Genomic DNA, 16,815 nt, shown 5'->3' on the forward strand with positions numbered 1-16,815 from the left:
TGACCTGAGTTTAATGCAGAGCTTTTCTGCTAAGATTTTATTTTTCGGGAATCTCATTTTATGCCTTCTCGGGGAAAAAACATAACTGCCAGTTCTTGGGAGCAGGGTGATCTGGAAATAAACCCAGGATGGTTTTGATTTTGTTTATAAGCACTGTGGCCCATAAGCTTTCCATTCTCGGTGGTCTGATGGGGGTGTTGAGTGGATTAAGGGTCATCAGACCCTATCTGGCCACCTTGTCCCGAGGGTGGCTGATGGTCTGCCGTCTTGATACTAACATGGGCATTTCTCCTACAGAAGCGAAGCATGAGGATGAATATGCTGGGAAGCCAAAGCCCCCTGCACCCTACCTCCATTAATGCAGGTAACATGCCAGGCCGCCCTTTCCTGTCCCACAGCCCCAGCCCTCTACCATCCCCAGTGGTTCCCACACAGGAGTGCACCACAGGGCCAAAGGTTTAGTGGGGCACTATGTGATGGTGTTATGTATGCTATCTTCTCTCCTCACCTCTTTCCCTGAGCTTCAGGTCACAGGGTACTGTGAGTCACCAGAACGGGAAAGGACCGTGCACAGGTACTATGTCTTCCCTCTCCTCTTCCCACAGTGATTCACAGGACCCAGCACTGGTTTCATGGCCGCATCTCCAGGGAGGAGTCTCACAGGATCATCAAGCAGCAAGGCCTCGTGGATGGGTAAGGAGCCTCAGTTGCCAAGAACTTCTGTCTGTTGCAGTTTCACTGTGCTAGCTGTGCATTCTGCTCTGTTTCTCAGGTAGCCCAGATTGGCAGGCAGTGGGTGTTCATTTGTTTGTTTGTTTGTGCTGGAATTTGGACACAGGACCACTTCATAGTTTTTAGGTAGAGTGGTCTTCCACATGAGCCATGTCCCCAGTTGCATCCACATTTTAACAAGAACATCTAAGTGAGGAGATACAGAATTGTGTGTAGATTGCCCAGTTATTAAGGGACAAAAGATTCTAACCCGTATCTTCCCAGGTTGAATATAGGATTACGTTCTTCCTCTTAGAAGTTTCACACAAGTCAAGTAAAAAGTTATTTTATTTATTCTCCGTCTTTTTTTTTTTTTTTTTTGATGTAGGTCCTGGTACTTGAACTCAGGGCCAGAAGACTGTCCCTGAGCTTTTTTGCTCAAGACTAGCACTCTACCACTTGAGTCACAGCTCTACTGCCAGCTTTTTTGGTACTTAATTAAAGATAAGAGTCTCACAGACTTTTTTGCTCAGCCTGGCTTCAAACCATGAGCCTCAGATCTCAGCCTCCTAAGTAGCTAGGATAATCGGCATGAGCCACTAGCGCCTGGCTAAACAAAGTTCTTTTACCTGTATGTCTTTTATTTATGCACTTTAACAGCTTTCTGATGAGATCAACAACCTCACACTGTAGTAGCTTAGAGCCACAAAGAGGCATTGCCTCTCAGTTGCAATTGGTTGAGTGACCCTTCTCACTTGGGCCAGCACAGCCAGGCTGGACAGTAGTTGGCTTCATCATGTGTGCTATGGACACTGGTGGCATTCAGCTAACTTGGCTGGGTAATTAGGTGCGTGTTTGCAGAAGGTAACTGTCAGAGGTCCCCCAGGACCAGCTGGAGAGGCTGGTTCCCAGTGCATAGTCTCTTTGCATTACATTTGATCCTATCCAGGCAAGCCCTCCGCCACTTGAGCTGTGCCCTAGTCCTGTGTTTGTTATTAACCAGCAATCTGATCTTACATCTTTGTGTGGTGTTCTGTTTTCAGTTGAACTTCTTTGTGGTCATTTTGCCCCACATTGGCTACTGGAATCACCTTCTCATGGTGATTTCAGGTATAAACAAATGTACTAGGTCCAAATGACACAGTCCTCTTAACCTTGCCCCTTTTTCTAGCCAAATATTGTCCCCACAGGCCACAATTGTTAGGTCTTTTCAGTGGACAGGGCTTTGTATGTGTCAGGCATGACCCACCCCTAGCTCTGAGCTTTTAAAAACCAAGCAAAAAATCATGTGAGTTCACATTGATAAAAGCCAGTTCAAATTTGAGCATACAGGTTTTAATTGATTTTACTTTTCCATCTTTTAGTCTAAAGATATTGGTCTATTGGTTATCAGTGGAAATCACTTAATTACACACACACACTCACACACACACACACACACACACTGATTCTTTCAACAGACTCCCGAATTAGGATTTCATTTCTTTATAATGAAGCCTAGAAGGGTCTTGGCATATTATACTAAACTTCCATGCTAAAGTCATGGAACGTAATTCTTCCCTGTGTTTCTGCCACCCAACTGTGAGGTAGTCAGCTTTGTTCCTGTTGATGTTTAGTATTTATGAGTGGATTGATACTATTTTTGATAATTTTGAAAAGTGAAAATCCGGACATGTCCATGTGTAAAGTCAAAACTATAAAGCAGGAGGTCACCATTTTTATTATTGTGTTCATTCTCCTAGTATTTCTGTTTCTCTTTCTAAACAAAGGTGGTATCAGGGAGGAAACTCCCCAGCAGCTCACGTTCATCTTCCATGGGTCTCTTCCACTCCCAGACCCTCTTGTATGTTGGTGGGACATCATTGTTTCCAGACAGCTTACTCTCTGATTAGGACACCAGTGCTTCATTGTTTCATAATTTCACTGGTATCCTTACAAGTGGGTATGTCAAGTGGAAAGCAGAAGGCTCATGGGATACTATGAAATAATTCTCGGTTGCCTCTGTGGGGTTCCGACCATGTACCCATCTCTCCAGAAGTAACTGTGAGAAGCCATTTCCCAGGGCTATCTATGCAGGTGGCTAGTTGGGTGGTAATTTGCCCTTGTCTCTCATGAAGCAGGCTGAGGCTCTTCCCATGAGCATAAGGACTATTGGAGTTTCTTTTTCTTTCTGTACTTCTGAACTTTCTAGTTTTTTTTTCAAGTTGCAAATACTTTCGTATCTTTCTATTTCTGAATCATAAAGGACTTTGTTCATCATCTGTTACTTGTGTTGTTTCCCTCCCCTCTGCTGTCCCTCCTTCCTTTCTTCCACTCTCCTTTCATTCTTCCTTTTTTTTCTCATTTCTTCCCGCTGTTTTCCTCTCCTTCCTGCATCCCTTCTTCCCTGTATCTCTCCTTTCCCTTCGTTCCAACCTTTCTTCCTTGTTTGTGCTTTTGTTTTGGTGTTTTGATTGCAGATGCCTTGAGTTGGGTCTCATTTTATTATGTTTCCTATGTAATTATAAAATTATTCCAGAACTATCTTCTTGAGATGTCACCAGTGTCATGGAGCACTCTCTTTTAGATTGGCTCTTCGTTGGAACAGTGCCTTTCCTGATGATGGAAAAGGATATTTCTCTTCTAATGTCGCTAGCCTGCCTAAGAAAATTTTTAACATTTAAAATTTCTCTTTCTGAGACATTTCTGAGCTCAGAAGTGTTTACTTTCCTGCACTCCTGTGCAGGTCTGAACCCCAATAGAAGTGTGCCTTAAAATGTTCCAGGGACATCACTGCTAGCTCCTGTCTGGAATTCATTAAGGAGACTGAGTGGGCCCCTTGCCGGATGACATCATACTGCCAGAGAAGCACAGGCCCCACAGGAGGCTTAGAGAGGTGCTTTGGCCCCACCTCAGGAGCACCCCAGGATCCAGCCTGTCTGAGGTTTGGGGAGGAGGGTGTGAGGAACAAGTGTGTCCAGAAAGGGCTTCCCTAGTGATTCTGAGGTAAGGCCCATCCTGCCTACAGGTCAGGAACCTATATGCTGCAGGTTAGCAAGTTCAGCCAAGTGAACAGCCCCAGTGCCCACTCCTTTCTCCTCCAACCAGGTCTGTCTTTCAGCTTATTCTTCAGTGCTATCCAATCAGCGGACTTTTGTCCCGTTCTCCCATGGAGTCTTGGTTGTCATTGAGGCTGCCATTTCCAGTTCAGACTTGAGCCTACGGGAGGCTAGGAAAGCACAAATATGCAGATGCAAGGCCCAGTACCAGCTTTGTCCCAGCAGTACTGGGCTTCTGATGGCTGGAAAGGAAATGCATCTGCAAAGCAAGGTGAATCAGTAACCCATTTCTAATCCCTACTAATCTCTGAGAGATCACTGAAGGGAAATCAAGTTCAAAAGTCAAAACAAAACAACTTTAAAAGAGAAAGTGGAAATAATAAATGTCAAGAGACAGTATTTTCTGTCCATAGTTCTTAACACTGTCCTCTAGCCCAACCAAGCCCAACCATCCAATTCTGTTATGGTTGGCATTTCCCAAAGTATATTTAAATGGAATAGTAGCAAAATGCTAGGCAACAGAGTTTATGTTGTTGGAAAACTTTATGGTAGAGCCCTTCAAAGATTAGAATGGAGAGTTAACTGCTTTCCATATTAACATGACAGTCTAGAAACTGGTGATGTAGCTGATGGTGGCATTTGTGTTTCTGATTTCTTTGAGATATGCTTAAGAGACTTTGTTTCTTCTGTTCTGGTATCTGTCTTACCAGCCATAATTCCATACTGCTTGTGCTGTTCTGTATCTCAGTTTTTGTAATTGCTTCGAAGTTATAGAAGAGTTGCACCAATGCCAGGAAGAATTCCTACATGTACTTCATCCAAGATATCACAGCATATTTGCTCTGTTATCTCTCCTCTGTGATTTGTCAAATCATTTGAAAAGACATTATACCATGGTGCCGCTTTATTTCTAATAATTACAATGTAAAGTTTCCACAAACCAGGTCTTCTTTGACATAACCACAGTAGTGTTATAAAAACCAGAAAGTGAGCATCAGTGGTGTGGTCATAGCTCCTCCATACACTCACACCCAGATTTTACCAGAGCTAACCCACTCTTTATAGTGAAAGATGCAATCTCCTATCCCAGAATGATCATAATGTAGGTGCTTGCATTGAGAGAACCCAGTACTTACAGAGTGTGTTTGGGCTTGTGCTGGGCTGTATTCTCAGGCTGAGTGGCTCATGCATTGAGGACAGGGATGTGTATGGAGGCATCTTTGGCTCATCCTGTAGAAAAGCACATGGGTGCTATTTTGACCCGTTCCCCATAGTAGAAATTTGAACACGTATTAAAGACAGTGTCAACTTGATTTGTATACTGTAATACTCTTCTTTTTCTTTAAGAAAAAAAGAGAGAAAGAAATGATTGTCTGCTGGTTTTAGTATCCATGGAAAATCTTAATCAATGGTTGCTGTGGTGATTGCCAAATGGCTGTCTTCTGATCCGGTACTCTGTGGTTTATGTCAGCAGCATTCTCCTCTATGGAGAATTTATATGCTCCTTAATGTCTGATATCTGTGCAAATTCCTATATCTTATGAGCCATTGCTTCTACCATTTGTCTTGACACTCCAGTGGAGCCATCCTACCTGCTGGGTTGTTTCAACATGTCCATTATGCTCTCCGCACTGTCTGACTTTCTGGCACAAAAGTTCCAGCTTCATCTTCTATTTCTTTTCTCTGCCTCAGCCCTGGACCCAGTGGTCCAGCCATGACACCAAGGTTCCCTACAGTGGAGAATTACATCTCAGAATTTCAGCTGGTGTCCTGTGCTCTTGCCACAAAGTGCTATTGGGTGCCACTTACCGTGGCTTCGTATCTGTCTCATGCTGCAGGTCTAGGAGGTGTGCATGTATGCACATGTGCATAATGACTTTTGGATTTTTTTTTAAAAGTCATAACAATCAGTTGCTGGTTTTCCCTCCCCAGGCTTTTTCTCCTCCGTGACAGCCAGAGTAATCCAAAGGCATTTGTCCTCACACTGTGTCATCACCAGAAAATTAAAAATTTCCAGATCCTACCTGTAAGTACTGATACTTTCACACCAATCCCCACTGGGGAGGGGGGGGGGGGGCTTTCTGATTTCATCCCTAATGTGACCTTCAAGTTGTAAAGTAACAAGACTTCAGCCAGTCAGGTAGCAGACAGTTTCCCATTCACAGGTAAGAGTCTCTGCAAGGGTTTATTCTGTGAACTTGGGACAGAGTTTCCCTAGCAATGAAGCTGCTGGAGGTAGCATGGTGTCAAGGCTTCCTCTTCACCTCTGCACCTCTCCCTTGCCATGTCAACAGGACAGGAAGACTTTCCCGGTAACTTACACTCACTGAGTTGAAATACAAGTTAGGAATATATTTCTTCCCTGGATACCTTGCACAGTTCCTCTGCTTTAATAAAAACAGCCACCAAAAAAAAATCCCAGGATCTGGGAAAGTTGCCTATCCACATGATTTTATTAACCCACCCGTGACCCTAGTTGAACACCAGGGTTTCAGGGTAAGTTACCCATGTTGTAGCAAGGATGCAAGCCTTGTGTGTCGTGTGTCATCGGCTGTTAAACTTCCTTCCTGAGCCGGGTGAATGAGGAGCCACTTAACAACCTTTCCCTAAGGCTACCCCAGAGCACAGAGGAGCCAGCTGTCCCTTTCCCCTGGAGAGAGAAAAATACATATGTACTCTAGATAGATAGATAGATAGATAGATAGATAGATAGATAGATAGATAGATAGATAGATAGATAGATAGATAGATATCTCTCAGGAACTGAACCATGAGCAAGCAGAACAAACTGCTGTTGGCCAGAGACCCCCAGGTTGCTTTCTGTGATGTCTTCTAACTCAGGAAGTGTTCCTTGTGTCTCCCCAGTGTGAGGATGATGGGCAGACCTTCTTCACCCTGGATGACGGCAACACCAAGTTCTCTGATCTGATCCAGCTGGTTGATTTTTACCAGCTGAACAAGGGGGTGCTGCCATGCAAGCTGAAGCACCACTGCATCCGCGTGGCCTTATGACCTCCCAAACGTCCTCTCAACAGAGAAAGGAGAGAGAGAACACTGGAATGAAGAGGAAGAGGTCTGCGTGAGAATTGAAAATACACATCTAGTTCACACCCTAAGATTCAGAATGATGTGGGTTTGTTCAATACCAGCCCACTAAGATTGATTTGTTTGTTGGACTTTGAGATGCTTTGCTGTTGCGGACGCAACAGCATCGCCTCCCTCTGTGCCAGCCAAATGGGGGGAGGGACGAGAGATCCAGCGCAAGTGTGAGAATCAACTGGAATGACCATCTTGGCTGGGCCACTTAGAAATGAGAACCGGATAGAAGTGATTGGAAATGAACTCTTGCCCTGGGATAATCTTGACAATTAAAACCGATATGTTTACTTTTTTTGTATTGATCACTTTTTGCACTCCTTCTTCGTTGTCAATATTGTATTCAGCCTGTGGTAGGAGGGGATGTGGCTTTTTCGAGTCCAATGATAGAAAACAAACAAAAACAAAAAGGTGTTTTGAATTGGCAGGCTTCAGACTGAAAATGAGTCCCCACAAAGGGTTCCACAGGATAGCTAGCACCTGCTGAGATTGCCACAGTGTGGATTTGGCTCCCAAATTACAGACCACCCCCAACCCTTCCCAGTATACTTGAAAAGCTTTTTCTTCTTTTTTTTTTTTTCAAAAATAAACAATACAAAAACAGGTGTCAACAGTGGTTGGCATCACCTTTTGTGGACTCAGTCAGACTCCCACTGTCTGTCAGTCATTGCTCTAGTGCAAGTGTCTGGTCCCTTTGTTATTTCCTTGTGTAGTGAGGGAGACTTTATTACTTAGAAAAGCCTACTTCCCCCCACCCTCCCCCCAACCAAAAAAACAAACAAACAAACACACACAACATGGCTGAATGACCTCACTGCTAAACTGGCCCATGCCAGCCTTCTTGAGACACTGGTACTCACCGTCGGCTGACGGTGAATCCCAGCTAGTCTGCCCGGGGCATCCTCAGCCTCGTGTTATCTAACCACACGCTGGTCTAGAATGACCACTGCCTTAGCCTCCGCAGTGGCCTGAGTCATTTCCTGACTGATCTCCCTCTGGGGATTAGAGGATCTTCAAAGAAAATGGCTCCTGCGTGGCTTTGTGTCTCCATGGTTTCCATGGTGATAAAGACTGGGAACACTGCAGGCATGGGCTGGTGACCTTTAAAGGTCTTTGCCTCATGACCTCCGTGCCCTGCTGGAAATCCCCCCTAAGCCAGCAGATGCAGGTGTCCAGCGGCACTTCTCTGCTGAGGGGTAGCCGCCTGTGCTGTGGGCACCAATTTCGAATAACGTGATACTTGCCTCCCATCTTGGGAGATGAATCAGATAGTGGCTTGAGCTATCACCGGGTCCCCCTTGAGCCCCACCACGGACCCTTTGCCATGTCCCCTTCATTGGATTGTCAGGTGTGAGGTGACCATTTCCTTCCACTTGAGCCCAGCAACACAGGCAGTACTTGCTTATCAAGCATACAGGCAGCTGTGGTGAGCAGAAAGCTTTCCATTTCCAACAACCTCCCCGGCTGTCCCCTGTACCTGTGCTTACCGCTGGATTCCTTGAATCCTGCCCCCCCCCCCCCGAAGTGCTCTCCCTAAGGAACTGCATTTCTGGGTCCCGTCTTGGGCCCACGGAGTGGAGGACAGCCGTGTGACAAGCGTCACTAAGGCAGATTTGCTGCTAGTCAGTCTGCAGCATCGAAACCCTGTGTTTCAGTTTAAAAGCCACACTCCGGTTTCTACGAAATGCCTCCTTACAACAAATGAAGAATTTTCTTTTGGTTTTTGTTTTTTGAGTAAAACATATTCTCAACCATATGAACTTTTTTTTTTCTTCCTCTTGCAATCAGTTAACCATTCAAATGATTGACAGTGAGGTCATCCTCAAGTTCATGCCTAGCTGCATGTTCCCGCTGATCTTCACGTCCAACATTGTCCCTTTTCCTCTTGGCTGGTCTGAAGTTAAAAAAAAAAAAAATCTTTAAAATAAAAAAAAAAAAGAAAAAAAGAGGAAAAAAAAAAAAAACAAGCAATTTTAAGATTTCTTTTTCTTTTTTTTTTCTCCTGTTTACGTAGACCAGTCCACCAGTGTATCATCCCTCTTATGGCTCTTCGTAGAACAGTTAGGATGCGCAGTATTTCATATTTATACGTATGCGTTTTATTTAAGCAGAGAATAAAGGCTTGATTGATTTCACGATTTTGTATGTAGCTGGTTTGACGTAGTCTTTTTGTACTTTCTCAGCCGAAGTGAGTTATTAGAGGCTCTGCCCCATCTGGGCGGGACACTCGCTCTGTTGCAACCAGCCTGGCTGCAAGGCCCTGGCTTGCCCGCCTTTGCGAATTCCATCTGAGATAGCAATGTCCCTGGGCTGGTGGGCGTCTAGCCCCCTTCCCCAGGCACTGAAGGACAATTTGACTTTTATTTTTGTATTTAATTGACATGAATGTAAAGGGGACAGCTCAGGGTTGTTTTGGAGCCTTTGTAATGTCTGCCTGTGATTTTTCTTTTCTAAATGAAACTCCATGTAGCAACCTGGACTAAATTGAGAAGGAAAACACACACACACACACACACACACACACACACACACACAAGAAAAAAAAACACACACACACACACAAAAGAAAAACCTACAAAAAAAATGCCAAATGCTTTTTTTTTCTTTGAGTATTTAGAGTTTTAATAGGTAAGCTCTGTTACATTAGATGTTAGAGTTCAAGAATGTGTTTTTGTTTGCTAAAACCTTGAAGAAACATGTGCCTCAGCTTAGATGTTTTGTCTGCTCCTTTCTGCACTTAAATACCTGACAACAATTTGAGTGACCGCTGCACCTCTGGGGGCGGGACTAGCTTTTTGTAGATTTGTGACGTCACAGTGCAAGCTGCAGTGACCATAATATGGCCTGACCTGTAAGCATTTTCAGGGAATGCAGGAGGTGTTGATTATGAGACAAAACCTTTACCATGTGCTTTGCTTTCATTCTGTATATAGCTCTTTGGCTCGTGAACCTAATTGTAAACTTTCAGGTATTTTTGTACAAATAAGGGACTGATGTTCTGTTTCTTGTAACTAGAAATAAACATTAATACAGTGTTCTTCATTTACTACTGTTTGTAATGTCTCAGTCTGTACTTAAAAGCCCTCTGGGTAATGATCCACGGGGGGGGGGGGGGGGTAACACCTTTGAAAAAGGACTCACCACATTTCAAACACATTCTTCTCATTAGGAATGAGTTGGCATGAACAGTTAGTGGCTGTGTAAGAACGTGTGTCTTGAGTAAGCTTGAGTGAATGTGAGTGAAAGGCAGACTCAGCTCAGTCAGGGGCCTGGTCAACCAGCTGCTTCCCTATGCTCCATCCCACATGGGGAGACAGAGACCTCCAAAAACTTTAAACATTCACATTTGACAAGGCCAGTGGCATTTCTTTTTCACTGCAGTGGGACAATTGATGTCAAGGGCCTGGCTGGGCACTGGTAACTAACACCTGTAATCCTAGCTATTCAGGAGGCTATGATCTGAGGATCACAGTTCAAAGCCAGCCTCGGGGAAGGAAAGCCTGTGAGACTCATCTCCAATTAAGTACTAGAAAGGTGTTAGTGGAGCTGTGACTCAAGTGGTAGAGTGCCAACCTTGAGAGAGAGAAAGAAAAGGAACAATACTCAGGCCCTGAGTTCTAGCACCAGCACCCAAAACCAAACAAGCAAAAACCCGCATGGGTTGGTTTCAACTCCAAGAAATTGGAAGGAAGGAAGTTAAGGAGAAGGAATGTCCCATGTTATTGCTACCCAAGCCTTTACTTGGGGGAATCCTAAGTTAGCTATAGATTTTCTACCTGGTGCCTCTTCCCTGGCCAGCCCCAATCAGCCAGTAAATGCAGACATCTCACATGCTAGCCCATGTAAGTCAGGCACACACCAGCAATGCGAGAACGCTCCTGCAACAGACAGGCATAGCTTAAAGTCACAACAGCCCTATATCATACCTCTCTCTGGAGAGCACAGTTTTGTGACAGCAGCCAGGCCAGAGCATCAACATAGACTTCACTGGTGACTAAATACGATGACATAAGCTGCCACACAGCACAATGGATTGAGGGGAGATGCAGCACAACTTGAACTTTAAGCTTGCTGCTTCTATCCCAACCTTAATTGGCATTTAAAACATACATTTAAGCCAGGCACTGGTGGCTCACGCCTGTAATCCTAACTACTCAGGAGGCCAAAATCTGGAGACTTAACAGTTTGAAAACTCCAGGAGACTCCATTTCTAAAATGATGTAAAAAGCAGAGCTGTAGAAGTGGATCAAGTGGCAAGTGCATGCAAAACCCTGAGTGCAAACCCAGTAGGGACCCTAAATACAGTATATACAAGTATAAAAATATGCACGTAAAAAAATACACATGCAAAATACACAATATACATATACACAAAATATACAGATAGATGCAAATATATAGAGAGAGATACATATATATAAACACTTGTGGACACTGGAAATGTGGCTTGGTGGTAGAGTGCTTGCCAGCATGCATGAAACTCTTTGGTTCCTCAGTACCACATAAACAGAGCCAGAAGTGGCACTGTGGCTTAAGTGGTAGATCCACACTAGTAGATCGATCACACTTGTAACTATTTGGGACACAGGAATGGAAGGACTGTATTTAAGGTCAACTAGCTAGGGCAGAAAAGTGAGCAAAAACCTTGTTTCATCCTACAGTTGGGTGAAGTTATGTCTATCTGTCATCTGAGCTATGGCCAGAAAGATAAAATAGTTGGATCAAGTTACAGGAGCACACACCTGGTCAAGAAACACTATCCAGGGCTAGGAAGGTGGATCAGTGGTAGAGCACTTGCCTTGCATGCATGAGGCCCTGGGTTCGATTCCTCAGCACCACATAAGCAAAAAGAAAAAAGCCAGAAGTGGCACTGTGGCTCAAGTGGTAGAGCGCTAGCCTTGAGCTAAAGAGCTGAGGGACAGCGCCCAGGCCCAGAGTTCAGGCCCCAGGACTGGACCCCCCCCCAAAAAAAAAAGACACTATTCAAAATAACTAATACAAACCAGGAGTTAATGGCTCATGCCTGTAATCCTAGCTACTCAAGAGGCTGAGATCTGAGGATCACAGTTCGAAGACAGCCTGGGCAGAAAAGTCCATGATACTTTTATCACCAATTAGCCACCAAAAAGCTAGAGGTACAACTGTTGCTCAAGTGATAAAATGCTAGCCTTAAGCAAAAATAGCTAAAGGACAGCATCTAAGCCGAGTTCAAGTCCCAGTAGCAACACAAAAAATAACCACAAAAAAAGGTCTGGGAACAGCACTCTACTATGGTCCAGCACCCTCGGCCAGTACAAAGCACTTAACTCCAGTAACCTGTCCAGACATCTATACTTTGATTAATAAGTAAAATTGTGGGGACTTTTAAAAAATAATGAATGTGCTTGCTACAAGTGAACATGGTTTATGATCTGTTTAAGAGGGGTCCGGACTACATTCATAAGAACTGGAAGAAAAACGAACAGTTCTCCCAGTGCGTCCTTAAGCTTCATCCATGGTCCTTGAGCACAATCGAGAAGGAGGGGCTGGTCCTAAGGCCCCCCCAGAGACCCAGCAGAGAGGAGAAACGAAAGGTCCCATGTGTGCAGATCTCAACACAGCCAGCAGAGGGCACTTCAAGATAAATGGCACACCCTGGGGGGGAAGTTGAGGACCCTTGGGGTTTAGGGGAAGCAAGGAGAAAAGGCACAGAAAACAAGCACTAGTGGCTCACACCTTATAATCCTAGCTACTCAGGAGGCTGAGATCTGAGGACTGTGGTTCAATACCAGCCCAGGCAGGAAAGTCCATGAGACACTTACCTCAAAAAAAAAAAAAAAAAGCTGGAAGTGAAGCTGTAGCTCAAGTAGTAGAATGCTAGTCCCATACAAAAAAAGCTCAGGGACAGCACTGAGGCCCTGAGTTCAAGCCCCAGGATAGGAGCTCAAAAAAATAAATAAAAGGCACAAAGGTTGAAATACATCAAAGTCATGTTTGATTCCTGGGGATATTTCGTGTCGCTTTATGATCAGAACATATTTTTTTTCGAAAACCACAATTGTGTGTGTGTGTATGTGTGTGTGTGTGTGTGTGTGTGTGTGTGTGTGTGTGTGAATTCTATTTACCTATTGCTCCCAACATCTGCTTTTTTCCTGAACCCTTTCTGTGCTCACTTCCTCTGAATCTTTCTTCCCCCCACCCCCACCCCCCACCTGGGCACATGCCCGTGTTGGAGTGGTATTGAGTAGGGGCATCCCTGCTTTGCGTTCCTTCCAACCTGAGCTGCTCTTCTGAGCTATGCCCACTTTCTTTGTGAATTCCGAGCTCTCCACCCCATTGTCTGAAGTGATTGCTTGTCTGAAGTTTGTGGTACCATATCCTGTTACAGTTTCCATCTTGTCTGTTTGCAACTACTGTCGCTTCTTCTCATTCTTTTGTCCTTTGATGTTGGAGTTCCTTCATGGACACTTTCTTGAGTTCTTCACGTGCTAGCTATTACCAAAAGCCTGTCAGCCTAGCTACTCAGGAGACTGAGAATTGCAATCTGAAGCAGACAAATTTGAGAGACTCTTATCTCCAATTAAGCAGCAAAAAAGCTGGAAGTGGAGCTCAAAGTACCAACCTAGAATAAAAAGCTAAGCAACAGCATGAGGCCCTAAGTTCAAGCCCTGGTATCTGCACACACACACACACACACACACACACACACACACACACACACACACACACACACACACAGAAAAGCACAAGCACTGTGTTTGATATTAACTGCACAAAAATAAGTAAAAAAGTCAGAAACTAAAGGTTATATGTAGAAATTTAGGGGAACCATTGCAACTGTTCATTTCATTAATTCTCCTCCTTTCACACTTACCTTCACACTCAAGCTTGGGATACCTTCCACATCCAGCTTGACAACACATCCGATATACTTACAACAGAACCACATTTACTTCCTTGTTCTATGGCCGACTCATCAGATGTCATTTGGGGTGACGATAGAGGTTGGTCATTGGAAATAAATATTACGGCTCGTTTTCTTAGGGAAAGTCTCTGTTGTAATTACATTCAGCCCTCTGTATCCACTGGGTTTCATGCCAGTGGATTTAACCACTGATGGAGTGAAATTGGCTACATGCTTGCTGATGCATGCTAGGTAATTGGGCCTGCTGTGGTTGGACATGCATACAGACTTGCCCCCAGACATTCCCCAAATGGCACACTATGGGGAAAATACTGTGCTGTGGATATTTGTAGATTTAATTAAATAGAATGCAGCGACTTAGTGTTATAAATACTGTAGAGACGCTCTATGGTATTGGGAGGATATATAATGCCTTTTTCTGGTGCCAATCTTCGGGCTTGAACTTGTTAGTATGTCCTCTTCCATTTGGGGCTTGACAGCCTCCATCCTAAGCCCTAAGCATGTATCTCTAGCCCCCTCAGCTCCCTGCATCAGCAGAACACCTTCCACCCAGACTAGAACTCCACCCTGCCCTTCACAAAGAAAAGAGAACTCTCCGCAGGGCTCCCAACTGGTTTCTCCAGGATCCGTCTATATTCCTGCTCTCTACCCAGACCTAAACCCACCCTGCCTACTCACTATCTCCCGCCTCTAGTCTGGGGACTGTATAAGGATGCCCCTGTACAAGGACAGGTGCCATTTCTCCCTCTCCCTTGAGGGAGGTGGCTTTGTCAGCCCCGCTGGCAATAAACCCCTGAGCTGTACGTAACTGGGTCCTTGTGGTCTTCTGAAATGGGTGCTTTCAGAACTAAGGGCCTGGGTGCTGTCCCCAAGCTTTTATGCTCAATACTAACACTCTACCACTTGAGCCCCAATTCCACTTCCAGCTTTTTAGGTGGTTAATTGGTGATCAGAGTCTCAGGAACTTTATTTCTCAGTCTAGCTTCAAACCATGATCCTCAGATCTCAGCCTCCTGAGTAACTAGGATTACAGGCCTGAGCCATCAACGGTGTCCAGCTATGATACCATTTAATATGTGAGACTTGTGTGTCAATATACTTGGGTATCTGGACCTGGGTATCGGCAGGGTGTCCTGGAACCAATCCCACGCACTCAGCCCACGATGAAGCCCTGTGCTTACACCCATCATATATGTGAGAGCTGCAGTGAAGAATGATAATTGAGTGCAGAGGTGAAGGGTGAACGGAGGATGTATCTGGAGGGGATGTAAGGGAATGTGATGTGACCTCAGGCGACCTTAGCCTATGCATGTTCTGTGAAATAGGATGCCAGTAGCCTACATGACTTCATGTTTTAGTGAACTCTGAGATAAAAGGGGCCAGGCATGGTTGGATTAGATCTGTAATCTCAGTACAAGGAAGGTAAAGGCTGGAAGATCATGACTTTTAAGCAAGCCTGGACTACCTAGTGAGTTCCAGGCCAGCTTGGGCTATGTAGTGAGACACGACGTCAAAAAACCAAAACAGCCATCAGTGGCTTATGCTATAATCCTAACTACACAGGAAGCTGAGATCTAAGGATTGGGGTTCAAAGCCAGCCCAGACAAAAAAAAAAAATCTATGAGGCTCTTATCTCCAATTAACCACCCAAAAGCTGGAAGTGGAGGTATGGCAAGTGGTAAATACCAGCCTTAAAGCAAGAATGGAAGGTCCCAAGTTTAAGCCCCAGTGCCAGCACCAAAACGAATCAAACAAACATGATGGTTTCCACAGGTCCGTTCAAAATCATCAGAAACTTCATCTGTGCTCATCAGAAGACAGCTCCTCTCTCTCTCACTGCAGCCGTGTTAGAATGGTTGTACAGGACTTCTCAAGCACAGGTTTTGTCCTAGATAAATTGCAATTAAAAGAGGAACCATATGAACCAAGCACAGTGGCTCATCCCTGGAATCCAAGTTATGCAGGAAATGAAGATGAGACAATCACAGTTCAAGATCAGTCAACATAAAACCCTAACTCAACAAACAACCAGGAATGGTTGCTGCATCTGTGTAATCCCAGATACATGGGAGGTGTAGGTAGGAAGATGAAAGTCTGTCTGAGGCCATCCTGAGCAAAGGTAGTATGAAAAACAAAAGGAGATAGCTCATGGGGTAGAGCTTGGATAACAAGCTTCAGACTCAAACTGAAGAAGATTGCTTTGCCTTTTATCAGGGCATTTTTCCATCTGAAACACAGCTCCACTTCCAACTTTTTATAGTTAATTGGAGGTAAGAGTTTTGCAGACTTTCCTGCCCAGGCTGACTTCCAACCATGATCCTCATATCTCAGCCTCCTAAGTAGCTAAGACTGCATGATGAGTCACCAGCATCCAGGTCGCCCCCCCCCCCACATACACACTTTTTTTTTGTTGTGGGGCTTGAACTCTGGGATTGGGCTCTGTCCCTGTGCTCTTCAGCTCAAGGCTAGCACTCTACCACTTGAGCCACAGTGCCACTTGAGGTTTTCTGGTGGTTTATTGGAGATAAGAGTCTCATGCACTTTCCTGCCTGGGCTGGCTTTGAACCGTGATCCTCAGATCTCAGCCTCCTTAGTAACTAGGATTACAAGCATGTGCCACTAGTGCCCAGTCAGCCCCTTCTTCTTCTTATTCTTCTTTTTTTATTCTACTTGTTGAAATGCTGATTTCAGTCCCTGCAAAACATTACACAATGTAGCCTAAAGCCAGTGATTTGCAAAATGCTAAGTAGAACTGAACCTAGATAAAGCTGGGTTAATTTGCCTTTTGCACCTCTAATCCTTGGCATAGGCACAAAAAAGCAATACAACTCAGAAAAGATAATTTTCTTTTTTTCTTTTTTTCTTTTTTTGGCAGTCCTGGGTCTTGAACTCGGGACCTGGACACTGTCCCTGAGTTTCTTTTGCTCAAGGCTAGCACTCTACTACTTGAGCCATAACACCACTTCCAGCTTTTCTGCTTATATGGTATCAAGGAATTGAATATAGGGCTTCATGCATGCTAGGCAAGCACTCTACCACTAAGCCACATTCTTAGCTCATTGGTTG

General features: G+C 44.6%; 1 protein-coding gene across 3 annotated transcripts in view; it reads left to right on the forward strand.

Moving 5' to 3' along the window:
- The window catches only part of Grb10 (growth factor receptor bound protein 10), a 161,496-nt gene extending 151,605 nt beyond the window's left edge, over nt 1–9,891 (forward strand). For all 3 annotated transcript variants that reach the window (XM_069995982.1, XM_069995984.1, XM_069995983.1), the window contains 4 exons: nt 298–364; nt 606–693; nt 5,682–5,775; nt 6,615–9,891. In XM_069995982.1, the coding sequence (XP_069852083.1) occupies nt 298–364; nt 606–693; nt 5,682–5,775; nt 6,615–6,761 (396 nt within the window). In that variant the 3' untranslated portion in view covers nt 6,762–9,891. The remainder of the gene's footprint in view (nt 1–297; nt 365–605; nt 694–5,681; nt 5,776–6,614) is intronic.
- The last annotated feature ends 6,924 nt before the right edge of the window (nt 9,892–16,815 follow it).

The sequence above is a fragment of the Dipodomys merriami genome, unplaced genomic scaffold (genome assembly GCF_024711535.1).
Source record: "Dipodomys merriami isolate MVZ:Mamm:240054 unplaced genomic scaffold, mDipMer1.0.p SCAF_5, whole genome shotgun sequence".
NCBI lineage: Eukaryota > Metazoa > Chordata > Mammalia > Rodentia > Heteromyidae > Dipodomys > Dipodomys merriami.